The sequence below is a fragment of the Urocampus carinirostris genome, chromosome 4 (genome assembly GCF_059441175.1).
Source record: "Urocampus carinirostris isolate Australia breed hairy pipefish chromosome 4, RoL_Ucar_1.0, whole genome shotgun sequence".
In the NCBI taxonomy this organism is placed as follows: Eukaryota; Metazoa; Chordata; class Actinopteri; order Syngnathiformes; family Syngnathidae; genus Urocampus; species Urocampus carinirostris.
The window spans coordinates 50,180,925-50,207,326 of record NC_142352.1 but is presented as its reverse complement, the minus strand read 5'-3'; the positions used below and the strand labels follow the sequence as shown (position 1 = coordinate 50,207,326).

General features: G+C 40.0%; 1 protein-coding gene and 1 long non-coding RNA gene across 5 annotated transcripts; one reads left to right on the top strand and one right to left on the bottom strand.

Annotated features, from left to right (window-relative positions):
• Positions 1–1,031: 1,031 nt before the first annotated feature.
• gcfc2 (GC-rich sequence DNA-binding factor 2) lies at positions 1,032–26,124 on the top strand. 4 transcript variants are annotated; one of them, XM_088334798.1, is made up of 18 exons: positions 1,032–1,262; positions 1,790–1,894; positions 2,938–3,153; positions 3,245–3,496; positions 4,665–4,762; positions 6,384–6,529; positions 6,615–6,798; positions 6,912–7,035; positions 7,156–7,192; positions 19,422–19,513; positions 19,585–19,784; positions 20,402–20,540; positions 20,612–20,733; positions 25,078–25,154; positions 25,229–25,295; positions 25,454–25,600; positions 25,686–25,819; positions 25,899–26,124. In XM_088334798.1, the coding sequence occupies exons 1-18, from the start codon at positions 1,121–1,123 to the stop codon at positions 26,029–26,031; spliced, it is 2,415 nt and encodes an 804-aa protein (XP_088190924.1). In that variant the 5' UTR covers positions 1,032–1,120; the 3' UTR covers positions 26,032–26,124. The 4 variants fall into 4 exon arrangements, with proteins under 4 accessions (XP_088190924.1, XP_088190925.1, XP_088190923.1 ...); XM_088334799.1 differs by having other exon boundaries at positions 1,032–1,430; positions 25,454–25,592; XM_088334797.1 differs by having other exon boundaries at positions 1,032–1,430.
• LOC148368090 (uncharacterized) lies at positions 8,525–17,557 on the bottom strand. The gene is made up of 2 exons (XR_015850367.1): positions 11,335–17,557; positions 8,525–11,269 (listed from the first exon to the last, which is right to left on the bottom strand). It is a non-coding gene; the product is annotated as an uncharacterized LOC148368090 (long non-coding RNA).
• Positions 26,125–26,402: the final 278 nt, after the last annotated feature.

Genomic DNA, 26,402 nt, shown 5'->3' with positions numbered 1-26,402 from the left:
ACCACAAGAAATTGTGCCCCTATGACCTTAGTGGTAAAGGGATCCAACCAACACACACCCCTAGCTACCCAATTGCTTATTAAGGGGAATTCCATTCAATAATAAGGAGAGCAATTGTATGAGTATAGTACTATCAAAAGTGTTTTGTTCTAATATTTGATTCCAAGTTTAACCTTCGTGTTGTTTCAGTAATTGGTACCATTAACCGAGTCAATTTTGACACCGGGTCTAACTCAGTCCTGATGACCAAAAAGAAAGGGGTGTCGCTCAAGTTAGGTAATAAGTCAAGTCAAGTCATTTTTATTTGTATAGCCCTAAATCACGAAGAGTCTCAAAGGGCTTCACAGATTATTACACTATATTACACAGACTATTTTCAACCGACAAGAAGAGTAGGTTATTCATATGCAATGGAGTAGAAGTGAGTTTTAAGTTTAGATTTAAACATTTCCACTGAATAAAACATCATTACAAAAATTAAATGCACCCATAACCATTTGTTCCCTTTGTAATTTGATTTTATGGCCCCTGAGACACAACAGTTATTACATTTTATAATCTTGAAACAGGTCACTGAAGATCACAACACCATCATGATGCCAATAAAATAATGCCAATATCTGTAAAATTATTCTCAATTAGACCGGACACATTCATCCTAGAAAGTTATAAACGATAGACGACTGTATTTGAGGCAGCCAAAAAAAAGCAGAGGGCATTGATGCTTAATATCATATGAGAGAAGGAGCAAACGTGCCCTACTGTCATGTAGTTATAATTTGGTTACCTTTTGTGCGTTTAGACTATACATTTTGCTTGTTCAAATGCACCAGAGAAAATAAACTAATTAAAACGTGCTGCGTGTATAACAGAATAAGGGGGAAAAAATACTGGCCACATTCATCCCAAATTTCTACTTGAAAGTATCTATTCTGAGAAAAAAAATGCCATCCGTTTTTGCCAATTGTACTGGCCCCAATCCTTTTCCGTAGTGCACTTGGTTAACTGTACGTCTTTTCACGACACTTTCACACACTTTTTGACGTATCGTAGCCGTACGTACTCCGTTTTATGTCTACTGCTAAATCTGAGAACTCGCCTGAGCATTGAAGGATTAAAAATGTTCAACAAAAAAACTAGGAGAAATTTTCGACAAAGAAAAGAGGAATCAAGTGACGAGGATGAATTGCTGGTGAACATTGCGGATGGAGCTGAATTAGAGAAGACGGCACTTGTAGTTGTAAATAAACCGTCCAGAGTAGGTAATTCCCGTGGTTTGTCGTGCTGTTCAAAGCAAGAAGCTACTCCACCTAAAGATCGCGGTACAAGAGATGACACTTTGACGTCTGCAACGATGATGGACATCGAAGTCAACGTCGATTGTGACAAGAAATCAAACACAATTCTCAGTTTTTCTGACGACAAAGAAAGTAAATAGGTTCAAACACCACAATGGCAAATGTTTGTCCGAACATGGGTTTACTAGTATCAGCGTACAGAGGAGAGTTGTCGAAAAGTTTTTTTTTAGTTTTTATTTTAATTGCACGAGATCAACACGTATTGTTTTTTTGCCATGTTTAACATTAAAATGCGATTGTTTTTTCTGTTTATAATCTCTCTAATTTTACAGAAGACAAGGCGCTATATACGACGAAACAATGAATTACCGGTAGCTCACATTATACTAAATAAAGCCGGTCAAACGTACTCTAATCACGGCACATTCGTTTTTCACACCAGGTCAAAAATAAATCGTTCTGGACGTTAAAATTTTCGTTTTTGTTTTCAGCTCTGGAACCACAGTTCAAACTAAAGAAGCCTGCTGATAAAGTTGTGTTGTTCCACGTTAAGAAACAGGAAGTGCCGCCTGCCAGGAATAATAACCACAACATGGGTAGGTAAAGTTCATGACACGTGGATGGCTTGACTAACGTCTAATTAAAATTGCTGTACTTCTTGCTGAAATAGACTGATTTGCACAGTGATGTATCTTGGTTCATGCCAACGTGGCATTTGAATAGTACACAATTCACAGTGTATCACAAACTTCATGTCCACTAGAACAAACCCCTGACTCTATTTTGCTTCGACCACAAGGCCCAAATACTTTTTTGAAATCCGTTGTTTCACTGGGAAATTTGCCCAGACAACACAGGTGAAATGCCAATGAAACAGTTGCTGCACCGTAGACCATATACAGCAGACCTGGGCGCTCCGGTCCTGCCAGATTTTGAAGTTTGCTCTTCTTTAACTCAGGTAATACAAATTATAACCTTGTTAGCAAGCTAGCAAGTGCTCGTTAACGATACTGGTGATGGAATCACCTGTATTGGATCAGAGAAACCTCAAAAATCATGCAGAACATACAGCCCTCCAGGACCGGAGTGCCCACGTCTGATATACAGTAATGTAACGACAAGCAATTATCTTGTGGGTGAAATAATTAAGAAATCAGTGGTCTTATATCAAAGAATGTTTGATCTCATTACCCCGATTTTAGCTAACCTGCATTGGCTCGCTGTTAGCTAAGGATGTGTTTTTAGGTTATTTTGGTATTATACGAATTCATGCATGGACTTGCTCCCTCACATCTTTCAGATTTAATTTCCCCCTATGCTCCGGTCCAGAGCCTTCACTCTGAAAATGCAAGTCTACTAGTGATCCCGAGAGCAAAGAAGAGAACCACATGTTTGAGAGCGTTCTCTATTTGGGCCCTGATGTTGTGGAATGTTCTGCCCCCTGAGATTCGAACTGCAACCTCAGTGGAACTGTTTAAATCTAAGCTTAAAACGCACTTCTATGCTATAGCTTATGAACGACTCCTTGTGATTAAGGGCTATACAAATCAACATGACTTGACTAGATATCATATTTGTATGACAATTAAGACTTTTGTTTGTTAATACTCTTCTTATCATTACTTTTTGGAACCCAAAGGGGTCCTCACATCTGCATCTAGCAGCCAAAATGATAACAGCCAAATATCACCAGCACATACTTCTCATCGAAAAGATAGTGAAGAGGATGGTGATGACGACAATGATGTTGATGACAATGATGCCGATGAGGATGATGATTTTGAAAGTGGTGATGATGGAGCTGACAGTTCCTCTTCACCCAACGCAAAACATGGCTACTCCTGTGTTAAACCATGTAAGTATTTTGTAGCTTGAATTACCTGTCGTTGAGTGTCAAAAATTATAGAACAAAGGCAAACACTAAGTCTGTCATATGTTGTGTGCAGTTGTGATCCCCAATGCAAGAATGATTGAAGAAGCAAAGTGGCAGCGACGTAACACTAGAGCCCAGAAAGACTTTATTTTACTGGACAAAGCTGACCACAGCTCCTCTAGTAGCACCCCGGAGCGCAACGATAAAGAAAACATGAAGGATGAAGACCAGGATGAATATGTCGATGAGCCAGATGACCACGAGAAAAGAATAGAGTTTGCTCCACGATTAAAAAGTGCCAAGGAAAGGATTGCAGAGATACTTGGTAAGGAAGAAAAAACATTTATGAACATTAAATCTTATTGGCTTAAGGATCTACCGTTATGTTTTTTTTTGTGTGTGTGTGGGGGGGGGGTGTTGATACCGTTACAGATTATTAGTATTAAGGGGTGGTCTATAACAAATATTTGGAGCGGATATTCATTTGCTGTAAAAACTTAAAATTTGGCGCAAGGAATAAAGAATATTTTTCTACATATTTAGATACAACCTTAATAGCGCTTTGAAACCTTTACAGTAAATACATTAGAACTTTAACACAACCAAAATGACTAATCTTTCACTTAAACCAAAAACTAACAGTGCCCGAAATAAAGCTAGGCTTAGGTGCAACTTGTATAAAGGTACATAAAAACTTAAATAGCTCCGTGATTTATTTTTTACAATAAGTATATAAAAATGTTAATACAACCAGCATAACTCAAATTACCTAATTTGCATCAAAATTTCAACAGAGCACGCGAATTGAAAAGTTTGGGCACACATGTTTTAGAGCCAGATTGACGAATTTATGTTATGGTAACATCTTATCATCCAGCCTACCACTTTAGCATGCTTTTTATGCCATTTCTCAATCACAAAATCACACTCTTGATTGATGAACCAATGTTATGGTAAGAGCTAATACTGTATATCAGTCTCCATCTGAACGTACTTCCCTACACTTTTTACACCTTACTCACACCTTTTTTCTCCTTATCACACACGTGATTTTCTAACACTGAGTTTTTAAAATCTCTATTACCAGCGGTCCTTATTCACAGGTCTGTTTGCACTCAGGTGTTACCAGAGTTGCTGGTGTTAACTCCGCTTTAACCTTATTGTTCCTTCTGCTCCAATGGCTCTGACCCCGGTCGCCTTTCCAACCAGAAGGGCGTAGGGTGCGTTGAGTCTGAGAAAAGTTGGGAGGGAGGGAGAGAGAGGCTTGTCTACACCTAAACCTGAATAATCAGCCCGTCGAATAAATTAAAATGACGGTTACCATCAAATTCCCAAATAGAAGTGCCGGTAATCGGCCACCTAATAATCGGTCGACATCTATTTTGGCAGCATAATGGACGCATATTCACTCTTTTACTATTATTTGACTTCGGCGCTCTGGGTTCTCTTTGCATGGTTTGCATATTTTGACATTGATGTTTGTGTGTCTGTAGAAAGTGTGGAGAGTCTGTCTGGTAGTGAAGATGAAGATCAAGAGTTGTGGGAGGAGACACAAATTTTAAATGGAGTCAAGAAACGGCCTCATGGACAGGTAAGCAGATTACATATTTCTTGTACACACAAATACTCATGCTTTATGGCCACATTAGAATTCCTGTTGTGGTCAAAATCATGCACAATTTTTACATTTTTTCAAGTTACCGGCTACCGCATAGTCAATTTGACTAGATTAGCTGCCTCTAATGAAGTGAAAAATAAACAGAGCATTAAATGCTCTGTCATTATCTTTCTTGTGGGCAAAGAGAACCACACAAGTTATTTTTAAATTTTCATCCAAACCATGTAATCAGCGTTCCTGCGGGGTCTTTAAAACTTGAAAAAGTGTTAATTTTTATAATCTCAAAAGAAGTTCTTAAAAATGTCTTAAATTTTGTTAACAAGTCTTGAATTTAACTCTCAAAAGTCTTCATTTTTCCCTGTCTTAAATCCGTGATAATAACTGTAATGTACTTTAATAAGTAATAACCAAAGTTTGGAACAAGGAATCTTAAAATAATTTGTCATTTTCTCCCACTTTATTGATTTTTGACCGATAAATGCGACGTGTTTCCCATGTTTTAAAAAATGCAACATGACCTTTAAAGCTTTACGTATAGTCGTACAGTGGAACCTCGGTTCTCGACCATAATCCGTTCCAGAACCCTGTTCGAAAACCGATTTGTTCGATCACCGAAAATCGTCTTTCCCATTAAAAGTAATGTAAAATCGTTTTAATCCGTTCCAACACCCTGAATGTTTACCATGAACGTAAACATGAAGCTAACCCAGGCTAATCGTACGTTCGCGTTAGCGTAATCTTCCATACGAAAGATTGTCAATTTGACATGAACGTGTAAAAATTAAAAAATCAGGTCGATTACACGTCATTTAGCACCCGGGTCTCCACAAAAAGTGGTGAGCGGTTAAAGGATAAAGAAAATAATAATGAAAAGGATTTCTTACCTTTGTGGTGGTCTGCAGAACCCATGCTCTATTCCCTCGAATGAAGGGAAACTCGCACACCTTCTTCATTTTGCTATTATTTATTTCTTAAATGCAATAGTTGTACGCACTACTCTCCTTTTTTCAGCTGTAGCAACTTTGCTGCTTGCACCGACCTTCTTCGGAGGCATAATTAGGGGCTAAAACACTCCGTTCACCGATATTAAAAGCGAAAGCGAAAAGATGTGCGTGCGCACGTCATAACAGTTCTTCACGAGGGGTGGGGGCAATCTACAGCCGTACGCCGCTCAGCATCGCACCCTAGCGTACCGGCGTTCGAACTCCGATTTTTTGAACGAAAAGCGAAGCAAGAATTTCTCAATTTTTGGTTGAGAACCGATTTGTTTGACCTGAGAGGCGTTCGAAAACCGAGGTTCCACTCTAGTTACTTCGAGAAGGGTAAGTTGTCCCTAGTAGTTATTCTGACTGATTATTTTGCTGTATTTCATAAATGTAGGCCAGAATAGGTAAGATTGGTGCTGTTTTTAATGTCACTAGATGTGGTCTTGAAAAGTCTTAAATTCTAAAATCTGAATGGAAGAATCCTATGGGAAACCCTGGTAATAAGAATATTTAGTGACTTATGGAGCTGGATTGGACTAAAATAATTATATTCTAATTAATACATTCCATTAAATTGTGATAACTTTTTTTTTCACTTTTATACTCAGAGCCCATCTAGCAGCGAGTCCAGTGGCAGTTGGGTCCTGCGCATTGAACATTGCCGCCGAAAGAAAATATCAGGAATACTCAAAAAGATCCCGAAGGTGCTGCCCTCAGTCACTGTCTCAATGGTTAAGAGAGAAATAGCAGGAAAGTATGTTTACGTTTCATTCTCCTCAATGTCGTCATTTCACTTTTCCAAAGTGGGTTTGATTACTCCAGGTAATGTTTTTCTGCAGACTGAATTCCATGAGAGAGGTGCATAATGCACGGCGGGCCGAGCTGAGACGGATGGAGGGTGAGGCAGAGAGCGCTAAAACAACTGTGGAAAGTCTGGAGGAAAGTTCATCACAGAAAAAACTCGAGTTTCTTAGAGAGATGACCCTCTTTTCTCACAATTTGGTGGATTGCCTGCAGGAGAAAGTAAAGCACTTTTGGATTTGCATGCTTCTCAATGTTTAGATGCTAATTACAGTAGATGTATTAATTATCATATTTCAGTTGTTTTTCTGATCCAATGCTATTTTGAATGACAGATAGTTGAAATCAACTCTTTGGAGCTGGAGATGCACACTCTTTTGTCAAATCATATGGAGGCACTGTGCGCCCAGAGACTGCAGAAGGTCCAGGAGCTTGCGGAGCATCTACAGCAGTTAAGCTGTGAGACACATCCATCTGTCCAAAAATCTCAATTAATTTCTAATTATTGTATATAATAGTAAAATATCAGTAAACATCTTTGACATAAAGCACTTTTTATTTATTACCCTTTTATTTCAGCAAGTTACAACTACACCAATGAAGCAGGAGCTCAAAGGTGAGTTAAAATCAAGAAAAAATTACGTAGTCACAAGTAACAAATTACTTGTTTATGTACTGTATTGTTGTAAAATTTTCATCGTAGGTGCATGTCCATTATGAGAGGGATAAACTAAAAAGAAAAATCCAGAAATCCCAATGCATGATTTTTGTTTTTAACAATTTGCTACCACTGCAAATAAGTATTTGAACACCCTGAGAAAATGAATGTTAAAATTACAGTATATAAATTTACAGTAGCCTTTGTCTGCTATTACAAAGGTCAAACGTTTCCTGTAGTCTTACACCAGGTTTGCATACACTGCAGGAGGGACCATAGCCCACTTCTCCAAACAGATATTCTCTAGATCAGTCTGGTTTCTGGGTTGTCACTGAGAAACACGGAGTTTGAGCCCCCTCCAAAGATTCTGGATTGGGTTCAGGCCTGGAGACTGACTGGGCCATGCTAGAACCTTGATATGCTTCTTACGCATCCACTCCTTGGTTTTCCCGTGTGTTTTGGGTCGTTGTCGTATTGGAAGACCCAACCAAAACCCATCTTCAATGCTCTGACAGAGGGAAGGAGGTTGTTCCCCAAAATCTACAATACACCGCCAAGTCATCCTCTCTTTAATGCAGTTCACTTGTCCGGTCCCATGTGCAGAAAAACACTCCCAAAGCATGATGCTACCACCCCATATTTCACAATAGCGATGCTGTTCTTCGGATTGTACTCTTCATTCTTCTTCTTCCAAACACACTTAGTGGAATTATGACCAAAACTTTCTATTTTGGTCTCATCTGACCACAAAACCTTTTCCCAGTCATTTGAAAACCTAAGACGGGCCTTGACCTGTGCTGGTTTAAGCAGGAGAACCTGCGTGATTTCAAATCATGAAGTCTTGGTGTATTACCTACACTAACCTTGGAAACAGTGGTCCCAGCTCTTTCAGGTCATTGAGCAACACTCCTGTTCTGTAGTCCCGGCCTGATTCCTTCCATTTCTTAGAATTATTAAGACCCCACGAGGTGATATCTTGCATGGGGTTCCACTCTGATTGAAATAGATTTTCATGTTTAGCTTCTTCCATTTTCTAATAATTGCTCAAACAGTGGACATTTTTTCACCAAGCTGCTTGGCAATTGCTCCATTTTTTGGTTTTTGGTTTGAACAATTTTATTGACACTATTAACAGTAAAAAAACAATGTGAGGTTTGAACAATTTCTCTCGACAATTTTAACTGCAATTAAGCATATTCACAATTTCGGTATATCTGACAATATGACGTTTTAACAGTTCTTTTCCGACATTTTTAACATCAATTAAACACACAATTTCATTATATCATATCCCAACAATGAGTTTTTATCGACACTTTTAACAGCAATTAAATACATTCACAATTTCATTATATCATATTCTAACAATATGAGGTTTGAACAATTTTTATCGACACTTTTAACAGCAGTTAACCAATGTGTAAAGGGCAATACTATTGTGCAAGGGCATAGCTCTGTCTTCTCAAGTGGGATTCCATCCCACCCTCCCAAGGAGCATCCTCCAGTCCTCTGCCCGGGATGCTCAGATGGGTCCTCACCCTTCTTACTTCTACCTTCCACAACCACCCGAATAACCAGGCCGTTGCTGCCGGGACCCCCAAAGTGGAGCTCCGGTTCCCTCCTCCGGGTGGGTGCAGACGATTCTTCTTTATGGTTGCATCCTAGGCTTGCCACTCGCAGATTGTATGGTATCTGCAGCCATTCGGAGCACAGCCACAGGGGGGATCTCCCTGCACCTCCTTACCAGCAGGTTTCTGGAGGTCCAGATCGCGTCTTTGATGGCGGCGAGAGTGAGCCAGTCCTTGACAAAGTCGTTCTGTGACCTTTTCGACCGACTCACCCCGTAAAGCACGTACTGTGCGTCAGGGACCTCCCCTGCTGGCAAGTCCGGGAATTTTCCTAGGTGGCCGGCCATTGCCCACAGGTCCTCGGCAGCGCTACACTCACATCAAGGTGCCTCACCGACTCCTGGGCGCCACAGCCAGGTCGAGGGCATGTCGAAATCGCTGACATTCCTCGTGGTGCATTACGGCTCTGACTGAGAGAACCTAATGAGCCACCATCCATGACAGGTCCTGTAGTCTGTTTGGGAGGGCAGGATGATTCACGTTGCTCCAAACCGTTGTAGGCCCGCCAAACGCAATCCCCCGCACAGGACTCACTGTTGCTCAAGCAATAAGGGCCCTGTGGTTTTGTAAAGTGTGACAGTGTGTCCCGAATAAAGAGATGTGTTAGTGGCAAGTTAAAGGACACTGGTATCAAATGATTGTTTGGTACAAGCTTTAGCTTTCGCAAGTACGAGCCCATCCAGAACCGGGTCAACGTTTGACTTTTCAGGTTGTTGGGTGGACCCATAGCGTTTTGGAAGTGGAGGGAGACACATTTGCTCCCCAGGCAGAGCTGGAGGTCAGGCACCCCTTTTTCCTTTTTTAATTGTATCTCTTTTTATCCTTTCCCACTTTGAGCCCCAAAAAGTGAAAGATGGCTCTGTCCAGTTGTAAAAGCACGTTTCTTTTGGGCATAAAAACTAAACTGATTGATTAAAGCAATGGGAGGATGATCGCTTTGATGATAAGGACCTTCCCCTCTATTGTCAGTTTTCTTAGTGCCCAAAAACCAAGTCTTTGCTTAACTTTCCTTGTCACATCATCCTAGTTGGTCTCGCCTCCTCCATTCGCATTGAATTTAATCCCTAGAATTTTCTGGCCTGTCTTTATCACCGTCAGTGGGAGTCCTGCCTTTTCTGTCTCTGTCCAAGGTCCATAAAACTTTGCTTGTGACTTTTCTCTATTGAGCCTTGACCCAGACGCCCTCCCAAACAGGTCAGTCAAGTCAAGGTCTCTTCTAACGGACACGAGGTCCGTACATAAAATATTAAAATCATCCATGTACAAAACACACTTCGTAATTTGTCCCTGGGATATTGATCCCTTCGACAAATCTATCTTTTCTTAAAATTTGTGCCAAAGGTTCTATGCAAAGAACATAGAGAAGGGGGGAGATAAAGGGCAACCCTGACAAACAGCGCAGTTTACTCTACTGCTTGCCATAAATTCCCGTTAATAATGAAATTGCTGTAGATGTCCCACCCACTTGACGAATTTTTGGGGAAAACCACATTTTTGCAGTACCCTGAAGAGGTTTTGGTGCGAGACTTGATCAAAGGCTTTCTCAAAGTCTAGGTTTAGGACCACTAGTCGCATGTTTCTGTCTCTGGCATAACAGATGGTGTCACGGATCTGCATGAGACTGTCGCTGATCTCCCTTCCCACGATGGCACAGGTTTGGTCCGGATCAACCAAGTCTCCTAAGACTACAGACATTCGTGTTGCTAAAAGCTTGCTGAAGATTTTACAGTCCACGTTTAAAAGCGTTATGGATCGCTAGTTTTTTAAGTCAGTTTTGTCTCCTTTTTTGTGCAATAGAGTCACTATCCCTATTCTGAAACTCTCTCACATGTTGTCTTGACTGAATAATTCATTAAAAACAGTAATCAGATCCGGTGCTAAAATATCCCAAAAAGTCCGATAAAAGTCGAGACTTAGCCGGTCCCCCCCGGTCGATTTGCCTTTTTTAAAAGTCTATATGCAATCATTCAGTTGGTCTTGGGTAAAGTCCGATGCTAAAAAGGAGTCTTGACGCACTGATCTCGAGATATGATCTAATACATGCCCAATTTCATTCTCATGTGTTTCTTTCCTTTCATATAATTTTTTGTAATAGTCTTCGACTAATTTGATTATTTCACTACTCTCCTATGTTATTAGCCCATTTTCGTTTTGGAGTTTAAAAAGCCCCTCACTTTTGCTCATAATTTTTAAAAAAATAGCACATACATTTTTCCCCTTCTATTTCTCTTTCTTTGCTTATTATGTTGCCTTTGCTCTTTATTTCCGCCAAAGCGTTTAGTTCTTGTTTGATCTCTCTGATTTCATCATTAAAGTCCATTTCCTTTTTTGTTAGGGTAAAATAGCGTTGGGGTCTTCTTTGTAGTCCCGACGTGAGTTTCATCTCTTTAAGTTTCTTGTTTTTCCCCTGCATTTAAAAAAAATTGCATTTGTTTCTTTGTCATCTCCTACCATTGTGCTCGTGAATCATACAATTCTTGAAGGGTCTGCCAGTCCTTTTACAGCTCCCTGTATTGTGCGGCTCCCACCATTGTGCTCGTGAATCATACGAGTCTTGAAGGGTCTGCCAGTCCTTGTACCGCTCCCTGTATTGTGCGGCTAAGGCCTCATTCTCCAGCAAGGAGCAGTTCAACTTCCACAGACCCCTCCCAACAGTCATACCTGAAGGAAGTGAGAGAGAGCAGGACAGTAGCAAGTGATTTGAAAAAAAAGACTGGAATTAGTCTGGCATCACTCAGTGTTAAACCTTTTGTAAATATGTAGTCCATTCGGGAGGCTCTGGCATTGTCACTACTGAATCAGGTGAAGCCCTCCCCTCCTGGATGTATGGATTTGAAACAGTCTTCCAATTTAAATGTCCGGCACATGTCTTGTAATAAAATTGATGTTTTATCTACTTTAAACTCCTCATCGGTCCCCTTTCTACTTAGGATGCAATTAAAATCTCCCACGATTAGTGGTTGATGGCCTAGCATATGTGACTGGATGTCTTCTAAGTTCGTACCTGAGTTGTTTGTCAGGATGGCCGTATATGTTAATGAGGTTTAAATCGTTCCCTATATAGGAAAGTCTTGCTAAAATTGCGCGTCCGTCTCATCACAGTACTCCCCTTTATGATGAGTTGAGGGTTGTTTATTAAAATAGCCACCCCATCGTTACGGTTTTCATTTGAGCCATTCCATAATGAAGGATACGGCCAAATTTCTTCCTACTGTTAATAATTTTTTAAAAAGGGGATGCAGCATTCTTGTAGTAAAAACACATCCGTTCTGATGGTTTTTAAAAACGCTATGAGCTTTAACCTTTGATCTCACACTTCTCACATTGATTGTAGAGAAGATAATGTTCATAAGTGTTGTTATAGTATACAAACTACTTAGACAAAACCGGGGGATACGAGTCCATTCTCTGGTGGTCATTGAGAGTGTCACCTGTGTCGGACTCCTGATTGGAGCACAAAGCACCACTTAAGAACGGTACCTCATTTGGAGACCCACCAGGGAAAACTCTTGAATCCTCTGACTCTCTGTCTGTGGTTCCAGGTCTTCCCTTTTTTTCTGGGTTAGGTGGTGGGCCAGAGGACTTTTTGGGGGGTCTCTTACTTCCCTGACCACAAGGGATCAGATTTTTTTCTTCCCCGACTTCCTCTGGCTCAACTTCATACCAGTTCCCTTGTGGGCGTTTTCATCGGTAATTGGCTTCCCTCTAAATCTCTTATCTTTGTTTCCAGTGTTTTCACCACCCCCAATTTTGTCCTATTTTTACCCTTGTTTCTTGTGGCCGTATGGGTTTTTCTAGTGGATTAAAAAAACTATTTATTTATTTATTTATTTGTTTTTTGGCCTCCCTTCCAGGCCCTTCCTGATTAATATGGGTTTTGGGAGGGGGAGGGACAGTTGCCTTTCTATTTTGTCTTGTCTAAATTCAGGTATTGTATGAAAATTCAAATTTAAATTTTTGGCCTCTCCTCCAGGTCCTTCCCGACTAGAGGTTTTGGGAGGGACATCTTTATTTTCAATTGGTTTGCTAGTCCATTTTCTTTTTGCATTTCTTGTTGATTTTCATTGGGTATTTCCATAACTTTATTCATTTCATTGTCTTTGTTAGCTTTATTAATTTCATTGTCTTTGTTACATTCATTTCATTGTCTATGTTGTCTGTATTCATTTCATTGTCTTCATTGTCTTTGTTACCTTCCTTCCTAGCTTTCAACTTGGTTCGTTTCTCCACAGAGGTTGCATTTTCTGCTATTGGTACACTCCTCAAAATGTCCAATTGTCCTGCACTTTCCACAAATTAGATCACATACCTCAGCCAGATGCCCATGCTCACCACATTTGCGGCAGAGTTTGAGTTGTCCTTGATAGTGGATAAAGCCACGGTTTTCCCCCAGGACTATCATCGACGGGGGGTGTTTCAGTCTCTGAAAGCTCTGAGGGTCTTGCCATTGTCGGATTGGTATCCTCCAGGTACAATTCCAAATGCCGTTCTCATCCTTCACCTTCATAGCCATGCCTTTTATCGAGCAGTATCTGCTCAACCAAAAACAGATGTCATCTGAATTCACTACTTCATTAAACATTCTGACAATGACTTTCTTGCTAGCATTATCAGTCAGCTTCTCCACCATAAATTCAGAAAACTGGGGCGTCACCCCTCGAATCAATCCCAAAACTCACCGCCGTTACAAAACTTACATCAAAGCCCTTGGCAAAAGGCAAGGTTATAATGCAGGACTCGGCTGCTTTACTTTGCTAATAGGGACGCAATATATCACAGACAGAAAGGATGCAATATGATAGTGGTCAATATACCTCTTAAAACAGATTGATACCAGAGCCACAAGCCAAAGTTCTTAATCCTAACGAGGCAATCACGCGACATACTCACCCTCCAACGTGTGCACTTGTCGTACACTTGCCCTTTCCAGTGTTGTGGCGGTGTATAATTTTTTCTATAGTGTCTTTGGACAGCTATTTGGTCTTTGGCATGTTAAAAGTCTTAATGATGGGGTGGACGGGTGTCTTTATGCAGCTAACGAGCTTAAACAGGTCTATCTGATTCAGGATGATATATGGAGTGCAGGTGGACTTCTAATGGGCGGAGTAACAGGTCTTTCAGGGTCAGAAGCTGTATCACACAAATAAATCGTTAAAAAAAATTAATGCATTCTGATTACTGGATTTTTCTTTTTAGTTTATCTCTCACAGTGGACATGCACCTACGATAAAAATTTCAAACCCCAAATGGGAGAAATAGCAAAATAGCATGGCGTTCAAATACTTATTTTCGTCACTGTAAATTAATTCGGGCTGCAACTAAACATTATTTTCATGATCAATGAATCGGTCGATTATTTGGAATCCTTTTGTGGAAATGACTGCTTTAATGCGGCGTGGCATGGAGGCAAATCAGCCTATGGCACTGCTGAGGTGTTATGGAGGTCCAGGGTGATTCGATAGGGGCCTTGAGCCCATCTACAGTGTTGGGTCTGGTGTCTCTCAATTTCCTCTTATCCCTCAGATTCACTGCGGGGTTCAGGTCAGGGGAGTTGTCAGGCCAATTGAACAAGGTAACATCATGGTCACTAAACCAGTTACCAGTGGTTTTGGCACTGTGAGCAGGTGCCAGGCTGTGCTGAAAAATAAAATCTTAATCTACATAAAGCATTTCAGCAGATGGAAGCATGAAGTGCTCCAAAATCTCTTGACACAGTGGTTTGCGAAACTATTTGGCCCCCTTGAACTTTGACCTTTTGCCACATTTCTTACTTCAAACGTAAAGTTATAAAACTAATTTCTTGTGAAGCATCAACAATAAGTGGGACACAATCATGAAGTGGAACACACTGTATTGGATATTTTAAAGTTTTAAACAAACAAAAAAACCGAAAAAGTGGGTGTGTAAAATTATTCAGCCCCTTTACTTTCAGTACAACAAACTGTCCAGAAGCTCAGTGGGGATATCTGAATGATTCAATGTTGATCCAAATGACTAACGATAATAAATGGAATCCACCTGTGTGTAATCACATCTCTGTATATATTCACCTGCACTGTGATAGTCTCAGAGGTCTGTTCAAAGTGCAGTAAGCATTATAAAGAACGAGGAACACGCTAGGCATGTCCGAGATACTGTTGTGGAAAAGTTTACATGTCGAAGTGTCCTTGGGTAAGACACTGAACCCCTAATACCTCCAATAAGCAGGTTAGCGTCTTACATGGCTGCAATACAAGGCCGCTATTGGAGCACATTGTGAAGCGCTTTTGGGAAGTCATTGACTTGAAAAGCACTATATAATTGATGGGAAGATGGTTAACATTGATGGGAAGATGGATGGAGCCTAATACAGGACCATTTTGGAAGAAAAACCTGATGGAGTCCGCAAAAGTCCTGAGACTGGGATGGAGATTTGTCTTCCAACAAGACAATGATCCAAAACATAAAGCAAAAGCCCAAATGAAATGGTTTACCAAAAAAACATACCAAGGTGTTAGAATGATCAAGTCCAGACCTCAATCCAATTTAGAATCTGGAAAGAACTGAAAACTGCTGTTCACAAACGCTTTCCAACCTCACTGAGCTCGAGCTGTTTTGCAAGGAGGAATGGGGAAAAATCAGTTTCTCGATTTGAAAAACTGATAGAGACATACCCCGAGTAAATCATATGACGCTGTAATCGCAGCAAAAGGAGCCGCTACAAAGTATTAACTCAATCGGGCTGAATAATTTTTTAAAGTTTATTGGATATATTAAAGTGTGTTCCACTTCATGATTGTATCCCACTTATTGTTGATTCTTCACAAGAAATTACAGATGTAAATCTTTGTGACATTCTGCCACATTTCAGACTTCAAACAAAGTTCAAGGGGGCCAAATAGTTTCGCAAGCCACTGTAGCAAGCTAACACCAGCACCTGACATGGTGCCCAAGACCATCACTGACTGTGGGTACTTGATGGGAAAAAATACTAACTAGTAAAACTAGCAATAATAATAATTCAAATAATGATAAAATCAAATAACTTAATATCAAGATTGTTGTTTTTTTTTTATATATATATTGACCACCCTTAACCCCTTAACGTTCCTGTAAAATACGCCCTGAAATCCCAGGTGACGCCAAATAAATTAAATGCTGTTCTTGAACCATTTAGAGAATATGGACAGTTTGGGTCTTTTTTTGAATGGTAATACTCTGGAGTTTTGTCCCAAACAAAAATAATCACTGCAAGTGCTACTAACCTTGAGTAATCTGAGTTGGAACACACAGAAATAGATGATAGAGAAGTGAGTTTTTTTTTTCTTTGTTGCAATTAAATGTCTGCTGTAGCAATGGCCATTTTAGCTGGAAAACAGGTTAGACAATAGCTTGAAGTCTTACCTAGTAACTGGTCAAATTTGATCCGAATCTGCAAAACTAAACACTGTATTTTACACATTTTTCGAATAGTAGGTCCAGGCTCCTCCAAAAGTAGCCATTTGGAGACGACCCTAAGTTTACAGCCTTTGAATTGGTGTAACTTACTTTGGCCAATTTTCAGACTTGAAAAGAGTTGTAAATGTTTACTTCTCTTTCCAAACGTCAATCAATGATTGTGCACACTTGCGCGTAATTTCCCGCGTAAAAATGGATCCAGAGTTGCACCAACATAATTTTTACATTGGTTAGCAAATAAAATGCTCAATGTGTCACATTTAAATCGGTCACGATTGGCTAAATATTTTTTAAATTGAATTGTTCATGTTTTTTTTTTAAATAGAGGCCCTCATAGTTGTCACAGGCTAAGGACTGTAAAAATAGCTTGCAATTGAGTGGTGTTATTCTAAAGGTCAGAAAATAAGGGCTATACTGGAAGTCATCTGATGAGTCAGTTTATTTTTGAAGTAGTTTTGAGCCAAACACACGGATAACAATAGAGGAATGCTTTGAAGCGGATATTTTCTATCCGGCGGTATTATGTGTTTTAGAGTAAATATTTTATACGGTTGGATTCACTGGACTCTCGTGAATACAACCAGACCATGTTTGCGGGGTAAAGTTTCACGACGTTTGGGCAAGTTATATTGGTGTTGTAGTCTTAGGGTATCTTGTTTTAGACTGATAGTGATGTTTCTGTAATGAGTATCATATCTTGAACCCTAAGAGTCTAAGCTTCCCAATGATATGTGTCATGACATATTTCTGTGTCTGGTGACATTGTACAGACAGGTATGTGTTTATCAATGATTCACTGGCGGGCCCTAGAAACGTTAAGGTGTAAATCACCTGTACATGTGTTATCATCTTATTCATATTAAACTGTTAACTCATTCAACCATTTATTTTCGTGATCATTTGGTGAAAAATATAGTGACTGTAAACTCAAGTACAGTGGGACCTCGTTTATCGCGGTTAATGGGGACCAAAACCACCCTCAATTTTATTTTTTTTTTAAATTATTTTTTAGACCCGGTTAATGGGGAACAAAACCACCTGCAAAAAGTGAAAATCTGCGAAGTAGCGACAACCCTTCAAAAATAGAAAAAATAAAACTCATCTCATCTCATTATCTGCACCGCTTATCCCTATTAGGGTGACGCCGCGTCCGCCAAACTCGCTCCGTCGCGCGGCCCGGGAGTGACCTCCGCCGTCTCCCCCCCGTCCCATCCATCCTTATCCCGCGTCCGCTGACTTTCCGCCGAAAAAACGCGCAAAAAGTGAAAATCTGCGAAGCAGCGACGCCCCTTCAAAAAAAAATACATATATATATATATATATATATACAGTGCATCAGGAAAGTATTCACAGCGCTTCACTTTTTCCACATTTTGTTATGTAACAGCCTCATTCCAAATTGTATTAATTTAATCTCTTATCTCAAAATTCTACACAAAATGATCCATTATGACAATGTGAAAAAGTTTTTTTTTTACTTTTTTTGAATTTATTAAAAATAGAAAACTAAGAAATCACATTTACATAAGTATTCACAGCCTTTGCAATGAAGCTCAGGTGCATCTTTTTTCCACTGATCATCCTTGAGATCTTTCTACAGCTTAATTGGAGTCCACCTGCTGTAAATTCAGTTGATTGGACATGATTTGGAAAGGCACGCACCTGTCTATATAAGGTTCCACAGTTGAGTGTGCATGTCAAAGCACAAACACTAAGCATGAAGTCAATAGAACTGTCTGTAGACCTGCGAGACAGGATTGTCTTGAGGCACAATTCTGGGGAAGGATACTGAGATTTCTGCTGATTTGAAGGTCCCAATGAGCACAGTGGCCTCCATTATTCGTAAATGGAAGACATTTGGAACCACCAGGACTCTTCCTAGAGCTGGCCGGCCTTCTAAACTGACCGATCGGGGAAGAAGGGCCTTACTCAGGGAGGTGACCAAGAACCCGATGGTCACTCTGTCAGAGCTCCAGCGTTCCTCTGTGGAAAGAGGAGAGCCTTCCAGAAGGACAACCATCTCTGCAGCAATCCACCAATCAGGCCTGTATGGTAGAGTGGCCAGACAAAAGCCACTCCTTAGTAAATGGAACATGGAAGCCTGTCTGGAATTTGAATGACTCTCAGACCATGAGAAACAAAATTCTCAGGTCTGACGAGACAAAGATTGAAGTCTTTGGTGTGAATGCCAGGCGCCATGTTTGGAGGAAATCAGGCAACGCTCATCACCATCCCTACAGTGAAGCATGGTGGTGGGAGCATCATGCTGTGGGGATGTTTTTCAGCAGCAGGAATTGGCAGACTAGTCAGGATAGAAGGAAAAACGAATGCAGCAATATATAGTGATATCCTGGATGAAAACCTGCTCCAGAGCGCTCTTGACCTCAGGCTGGGGCGAAGGTTCATTTTTCAGCAGGACAACGACCCAAAGCACACAGCCAAGATCTCAAAAGATAGGCTTCAAAACCACTCCGTGAATGTCCTGGAGTGGCCCAGCCAGAGTCCAGACTTGAATCCCATCGAACATCTCTGGAGAGATCTGAAAATGGCTGTGCACAAACGTCTCCCGTCCAACCAGATTGAGCTTGAGACTTATTGCAAAGAAGAATGGGCAAAACTGCCTAAAGATAGGTGTGCTAAACTTGTGGGATCATATTCAAAAAGACTTGAGGCTGTATTTGCTGCCAAAGGTGGCTCAACAAAGTATTAAGCAAAGGCTGTGAATACTTATGTAAATGTGATTTCTTAGTTTTCTATTTTTAATAAATTCCAAAAAAGTAAAAAAAAACTTTTTCACATTGTCATAATGGAGAGTTTTGTGTGGAATTTTGAGATAAGAGATTAAATTAATACAATTTGGAATGAGGCTGTAACCTAACAAAATGTGGAAAAAGTGAAGCGCTGTGAATACTCTCCGGATGCACTGTATATATATGTATATATATATATATATATATATATATATATACAAAATATATATATATTTTTTTTAACTATTACAGACCGTGAAGCTCTAAAGCCGCGAACGTCGAACCGCCAAGTAGCGAGGTCTCACTGTATTTAAATAAACAGTAGTTGCAACTGGTAATCACAGTCCTTGACTATAGCGTTTTATTATGCAGGGTGCAAGGCATCTGCGATAAAACCATGGTTGATCACGACATACCTGAAGATGCACTGCTATCAAATGAAGAACATCTGAAGAAAGAGACAGGTAATGGAAAATAGGTCAACTCTATTGAACAGTGAACCTGAAAATAATTTCCCTATCTGCTGTCCCTCAAGCCGCCATTCTGCTGAAATCCAAAGAGGTCTTTTCTGACGTTCACGAAGACTTTCACGACGTTAAAACGATTTTAACCCGGTTTGAGGAATGGAGAAGCCTCTACTCAGAAGCTTACCACAGTGCCTACATCTCTATGTGTCTGCCCAAGTTGCTTAAACCCATCATAAGGCATCAGCTGCTTGGATGGAACCCTTTAAAGGTTTTGAGAGGTTTAGAACACATTGTGACACAGATGCATTTTTACTTAAAGGCAGGGGTCTCAAACTCGCAGCCCAGGGGGGCAATTGCGGCCCTCAGGATGAAAGTTTGAGGCAACCGCCTTTATATGAAACTAAATGTTGCTGTATTATGTTGTGCCAACGAAAACAAGCGCTAAAAGCACAACAGAAAACAACAAAATACAGAGACACTAAATGACCAAAACTCACTTTATTACTTTTGAAAAGAAGAAAGACAAAGTTAAGAGATACAAAATATGAAAAAAGGACAAAACCAATAAAATGAGAAAAAATAAGACAAAGGGTAAAAACTTTTGTTCTCCTACTTTTTATTCCTGTTTTGCCTTTTTTCTCTTTTTTCTTCTTTTCTATTTTGTATTTTTTAAAAAGAAAATAAAACCTTGGCTTTCTTTTGAGAAAGGTTGGGGGAAATGGGAAAGAACTTAGATCAGCACAATATTTTTTACTAATGCTGTTTTTCTGGAATACTTCATTTAGCCAAACCTCAACCGGATCCTAGCTTCAGAGACCCCCCAACTCAATATAGTTTGAGACCCCTGCTTTTAGGGATTTATGAACGTGTGCTTTTTTGTATCAGGATTCAAGCATGGATTTTGAAAAGCTCCCATGGTTCACTGCAGTAGAGACATTTTGTCACGGTCATGAGGATTTGGAGCACTTCGACAGAGAGATGCTTTCTGCTGTCATTGAAAGGACGGTCATACCCAAAATAACAGGTAGCACACATGCAAAGCCCCTTTCCAATGTACTGTTGACCTAAAACCTGTTAATTATTTTGTGATTCTAGACTTTGTGGAGCAGGTTTGGGATCCAATGTCCCTCAGCCAGACAGCCTGTGTTACTGAATTGTGTCATCAGCTGAGGGAGGACTATCCAATCTTTGAAGGAGAGCAGAGTAAGCCAGTTATGGTAAGCTAGTTTCTGGAACACACAAACTTAACACTAATTTGTTATTATTTGTATTTTTGGTGACACTCTAAGATGTGTCAGGAACATATGGCTCGCAAGCCAGGTGTGGCTCTTTATATGAGTACACCTGGCTCGGAGATAAAATTCACTATTTTAAAGTACTGTGGAACCTCGGTTTTCGAACGCCTCTCATTTCGAACAAATCAGTTCTCGACCCAAAATTTTGAGAAATTCTTGCTTCGCTTTTCGTTCGGAGTTTGAACGCCGGTACGCTAGGGTGTGATGCTGAGCGGCGTACGGGTGTATATCGTGTAGATTGCCCCCACCCCTCGTGAAGAACTGTTATGACGTGCGCACGCACATCTTTTCGCTTTCGCTTTTAATATCGGTGAACGGAGTGTTTTAGCCCCTAATTATGCCTGAAGAATGAAGAAGGTGTGCAAGTTTCCCTTCTTTCGAGGGAATAGAGCATGGCTTCTGCAGACCACCACAAAGGTAAGAAATCCTATTCATAATTAATTTCTTTATCCTTTAACCGCTCACCATTTTTTTTGGAGACCCGGGTACTAAATGACGTGTAATCGACCTGATTTTTAAATTTTTACACGTTCATGTTAGCGAACGTACGATTAGCCTGGGTTTGCTTCATGTTTACGTTCATGGTAAACATTCAGGGTGTTGGAACGGATTAAAACGATTTTACATTACTTTTAATGGGAAAAACAATTATCGGTGATCAAACAAATCGATTTTCGAACAGGGTTCTGGAACGGATTATGGTCGAGAACCGAGGTTCCACTGTACTTACAGTGAAATGCAATTCTGTGTTGTTTTGGTTTTTTTTGCGTTCATTTTTTGCCTTTGCCTCCTTTATGGTCTGTGATTGTTTCTTATCCTTTCTTGTTTTTTGCCGCATGTCTTGCAATTGGCATAACATTGTCCAGATAGCTCCCCGTTAGCGTTTGGACTCCCGAAGGCTTTCAGTTTTGTTTGTTCTAGGTTAGCTTCGTTAGCAGTCGGCTAGCTGGCTTGCCCACCGTGCTCATTGTTTTCTTCTCAGGTTGGTCCTTGTTTGTTGACATGGTAGTTTTTTTTGTTGTTGGCTCGCTGTAATTTTGGCTGCTTACTACATGTTTTTGATCAGTCAGCCTCACATTTTATTCAGTCAATCAGTCCCGATTCGTCTTGTATAGCATCCAGCTAGCTTGCCGTGATTTATAGACAGCAACCCGAACAAAGCTCCCCAGAGGATGGCGCTTTTTACTTAAATTTCACCTCTTAATAATCCTGTAAAATTCACCTAAAATATTAATCTAAGATGTACCCAAAGCAAATTAAATGCTATTGTTGAACTGTTGTGAAGAATGGTTTTAGTCTTTTTCTCTGATGCTTTGTCCCCAACTGAAATAAACACAGCAAGTTCTACTAAAATTGAACGATCAAAGTTGGAACACACAGGCTTTTATTCTCGCCTGATTTTTTTTTCAATCACATACATCCAAGATAATTGTACCATGGGCATCTTAGCTGGAAAACATCTGGGACTAATGCATGAAGCCTTACCTGGTCCCAGGTCAAATTTAATGACAATCTGAAATACTTAACCTAAGAAAATTTGCTAAATCCTACTGTTATGTTTAGGCGTTTCCAAAAGTGGCTATTTGGAGACTCCAAAAGCACCAGTAACTGGTGACATCATACAGACACGTCTGTTTCAACAGTCTGATGGCTCACAGGCGGATGAAGCATGTCAATAGTATTAACCCCTGGATGCATAAATAAGATCAAAAATGACCCTACAGGGTTTTGTTTTGTTTTTTTTTCCCAAAATCCTTGAAAATTAAAACAGTTGTAAGTAATATTGTCATATTCCAAATATTTCTCATAAAACGTGTGTATGACATGGTACGATTAGTATATTTTTTTTTCCACTAATCGTGGAAGAGTGCATGTACTGGTAAATCTTGCATCAAAGTTAAAGTACTCACAAAAAAAATGCACTTTCCTTTTAAAATTGAAAATCGCATCGAAATTGCAGTAATGGTCAGAACAATCGCAATTAGGTTTTTCCTAAAATCGTGCAGAACTACCCAGTAGTCACGCCAACATTTAGTCGACAAACATTAACCAGGTCCCGGCTGGCTAGCCCTACCCTGCACAGTTTAGTAACGTATTCCATCATGTGTATGTACCATGTAATGCGATTAAAAATGGGGGGTAGGAGGGGTCTAAATGGGAGGTCGTATACCCCCCCTTCAGCCCCCCCAAGTCCCCAGAAATGAGTATGGTAGGGGGCAGGTGGCCTGAAAAGAGCCACTGTCCCCCAACCACGCCTAGGCTGAGATAGGGCTCCTCTTCAGGGCTGGTCGGCCAGGCCCCCGCTGGCCTATGAGGCTAGATCTTTGCTGGCCTATGAGGCTAGATCTTTGCTGGCCTATGAGGCTAGATCCCCCCACCCCTGCAGCCTCTGCCTTCTGTGCCATAAGGCAAAGTGGCCGACCCCATTACAGAAGACAGTCACCCAACCCTGCTGGATAGAGGGAGGAGGGCTGTTGCGCCCAGGCATGCCCACCCCACAGTCAAAAACGAAATAATAAAAATTCCTGAAACCGTTAAAGAGTACGGTTTTACAAGATTCTTTTCTTGTACTTCCACTTTTAAATTTAGGAAAGTGAGTCTGGCGATGTTGCACAGCCTTATCTTTTTAAAACAGTGTAAGCCACCAAGGGGCTCTCAACAAGATGAAAAAAAAAGTAGAGGATTTTTTTTCTGGGAGACACACTAAACATGTGGAAGGTGCTCTGGTCAGATGAGACCAAAATCGAACTTTTTGGCAACAATGCGAGACGTTATGTTTGGCATAAAAGCAGCACAGCTCATCACTCTCAACACACCATCTCCAAAGTCAAACATGGTGGTGGCAGCATCATGGTTTGGGCCTGCTTTTCTTCGGCAGGGACAGGGAAGATGGTTAAAATTGATGGGAAGATGGATTGAGCCTAATACAGGACCATTCGGGAAGAAAACCTGATGGAGTCAGCAAAAGACCAGAGACTGGGACGGAGATTTGTCTTCCAACAAGACAATGATCCAAAACGTAAAGCAAAAGCTACAATGGAATGGTTCACCAAAGAACATATCAAGGTGTCAAAGTCTAGACCTCAATTCAATTGAAAATCTGTGAAAAGAACTGAAAACTGCTGTTAACAAACGTTTTCCATCCAACCTCACTGAGCTTGAGCTGTTCTGCAAGGAGGGAGGAGTGGGCAAATATATCAGTTTTTTGATGTGCAAAACTAATGGACATATACCCAAGCGACTTGCAGCTGTAATAGCAGCAAAAGGTGGTGCTACAAAGTATTAACTCAATGGAGCTGAATAATTTTGCACACCCACTTTTTTTTTTTGTTAAAAAAAGCTTCAAATATCCAATAAAGTATCCACTTCATGATTGTGTCCCACTTGTTGTTGATGCTTCGCAAGAAATTAGTTTTATATCTTGATGTTTGAAGTCTGAAATGTGGCAAAAGGTCAAAGTTCAAGGGAGCCAAATAGTTTCACAAGCCACTGTAATTACTTCCGTGTCCTTCTCGTTTAGTGACATTTTTACTAAATACCTCTGTTCATATTTTGAAACCTTATTTCACGACAAAACTGAACCTCAATGGTCTTAAACAGCCATGTCCAATGTCCGGCCCGGAATAAAGTTTTAATTGACCCGCAGCCTGTCATAAAATGAATGTCCCCCGCCAGTAATTTCAACCGCAGTATATAATAAATTTGTACCCAAAAAAATAAATCACCATTTCACCTGGTGGCAATAGCTCTTTGGCCCCCTCAGCCCATTGCTCCGTAACTGAGGTGGTTCCCTTCATCCCTACTGAGGATAAGAGGTGTAGAAAAGGACCCAGACGCTGGCATTGTCATTATTTTATATAGTTTATGAAATCAATTAAGGTCACATAGTGAAATAAAAATGTGCTGAAGAATTAGCTTTTGCATGCAGATCAGGTCTGTTGCCTTTGTTTTCTTAAAATATATGTTGTGGCTCTCACTGAAAAAAAGGTAATTTTTGCTTTCATGGAACTGCGAGTCAAAAAGGTTCCTGCTAAACTAGAGAAAATAAAATATTACTCCAGCGGCTCATTTTATGTATCGTTTCTCTTCATTAATATTTTGCTACCAAAAGAACAAAAAAATAATCCTTAAAATGAGTAAAAATCTGCTAAGATATTTTCAAAATTATTTTCTGCCATTTGTCATATTAAACACTTTTGTATATTTAAGTTTTGCCAATGGTTCATGTCCTGCACCTACTTTCACTATGCACATTCATGTCAACAGATGCTCACAGAGGCTGCTATAGTCAGAATGAGGCGCTGTGTCGATGAAGACGTCTTCATCCCGATTTACCCCAAAGAGTTAGTTTCTTTACTTTTCCTCCCCAGTTTGATTAATACGTTTTCAAAATATATTTATTCATTGCTGCTTTCAGACTCCTAGAAGACAGGTTGTCTCCTCACAGTTGCTTTAGGAACCAACAGTTCTGTGCGGCAATTAAGGTATTATGTTTGTCATGTTGCTATCACGATTCAGTCAATTATTTCTATCTTTTGACAATATATTGACTGACAGTCCACCTGAACATATTTTTACACTGTGTTAAATGAATTGCTCGCATGTTTGAGAAAATTCAGTAAGTATTTATTACTTGTGCCAGGTGCTTGGTAACATGGGAAAATGGGATCAGTTGCTGCCCAAATCTGCACTAAAGGAGCTGATGTTGGACAAACTGCTGTGCCGATACCTGATGATCACCCTTTGTAGCCAGATGCTGTCAAACGATGACCTTAATACATGTAAAAGGGTATTGTATTTACGGTTTTGCATTGGATGATTGGTGATCATTTTTTCTTATCTGACCTGAATTTTCCCTTTTTTTGTCCTTTAAGATCGCAGACAGTCTGCCAACCAGTTGGTTCAAAGGAGAAAAGGAGTGTTTGCCTCAACTCATGTCTTTCAAAAATTATCTTATAAAGAAGGCCCACAACATTTGTAAGCAACAATCTGAATCTCCCGACACAAGGTATTGGATATTTAACAATGCTTATTATGTAGGGTATAATGCTAGTTATTATGTACAAGTACATGTTCCCTGTCTGCAGGCTTGCTGTGGTTGAAGTGCTGAAAATTCTGAGTAGAATACAATGTCATGACTCCATCATGAGTATAGCTGAAAAATACCACTATGAGGATATCATCTACTCTCATCAGCTGCTCAATCAAGAGACTGAATAAGCAACACACATTTGATAAAGCATATATTATAATGTGATTAAATGTGTTGCGATGGTAATGAATAAAAAAAAAATGTAAAATCCTGGCTACTCATCACTGCATTGGAAAAGTTAGTTGTCAGATGGTTAAATGTCTACACTCGTAACTTTTTTTTAAATATAAAGTTAGTTATTTTTTGTGTTTATTACTGTTTCACAAGTTGTAAAATATGTATAATTACATTAAATAAAAGAACAAATTTGTAAAAGGAAATTACAAATATAACTGTTTACAAAGATTGAGAGAATAGTATTTAGGACTAAATTGTTTTTAACTTTTGGTTATTTTACTATAAATGACCAGGACTTTGCATTGTTTATCCATTAAAATGT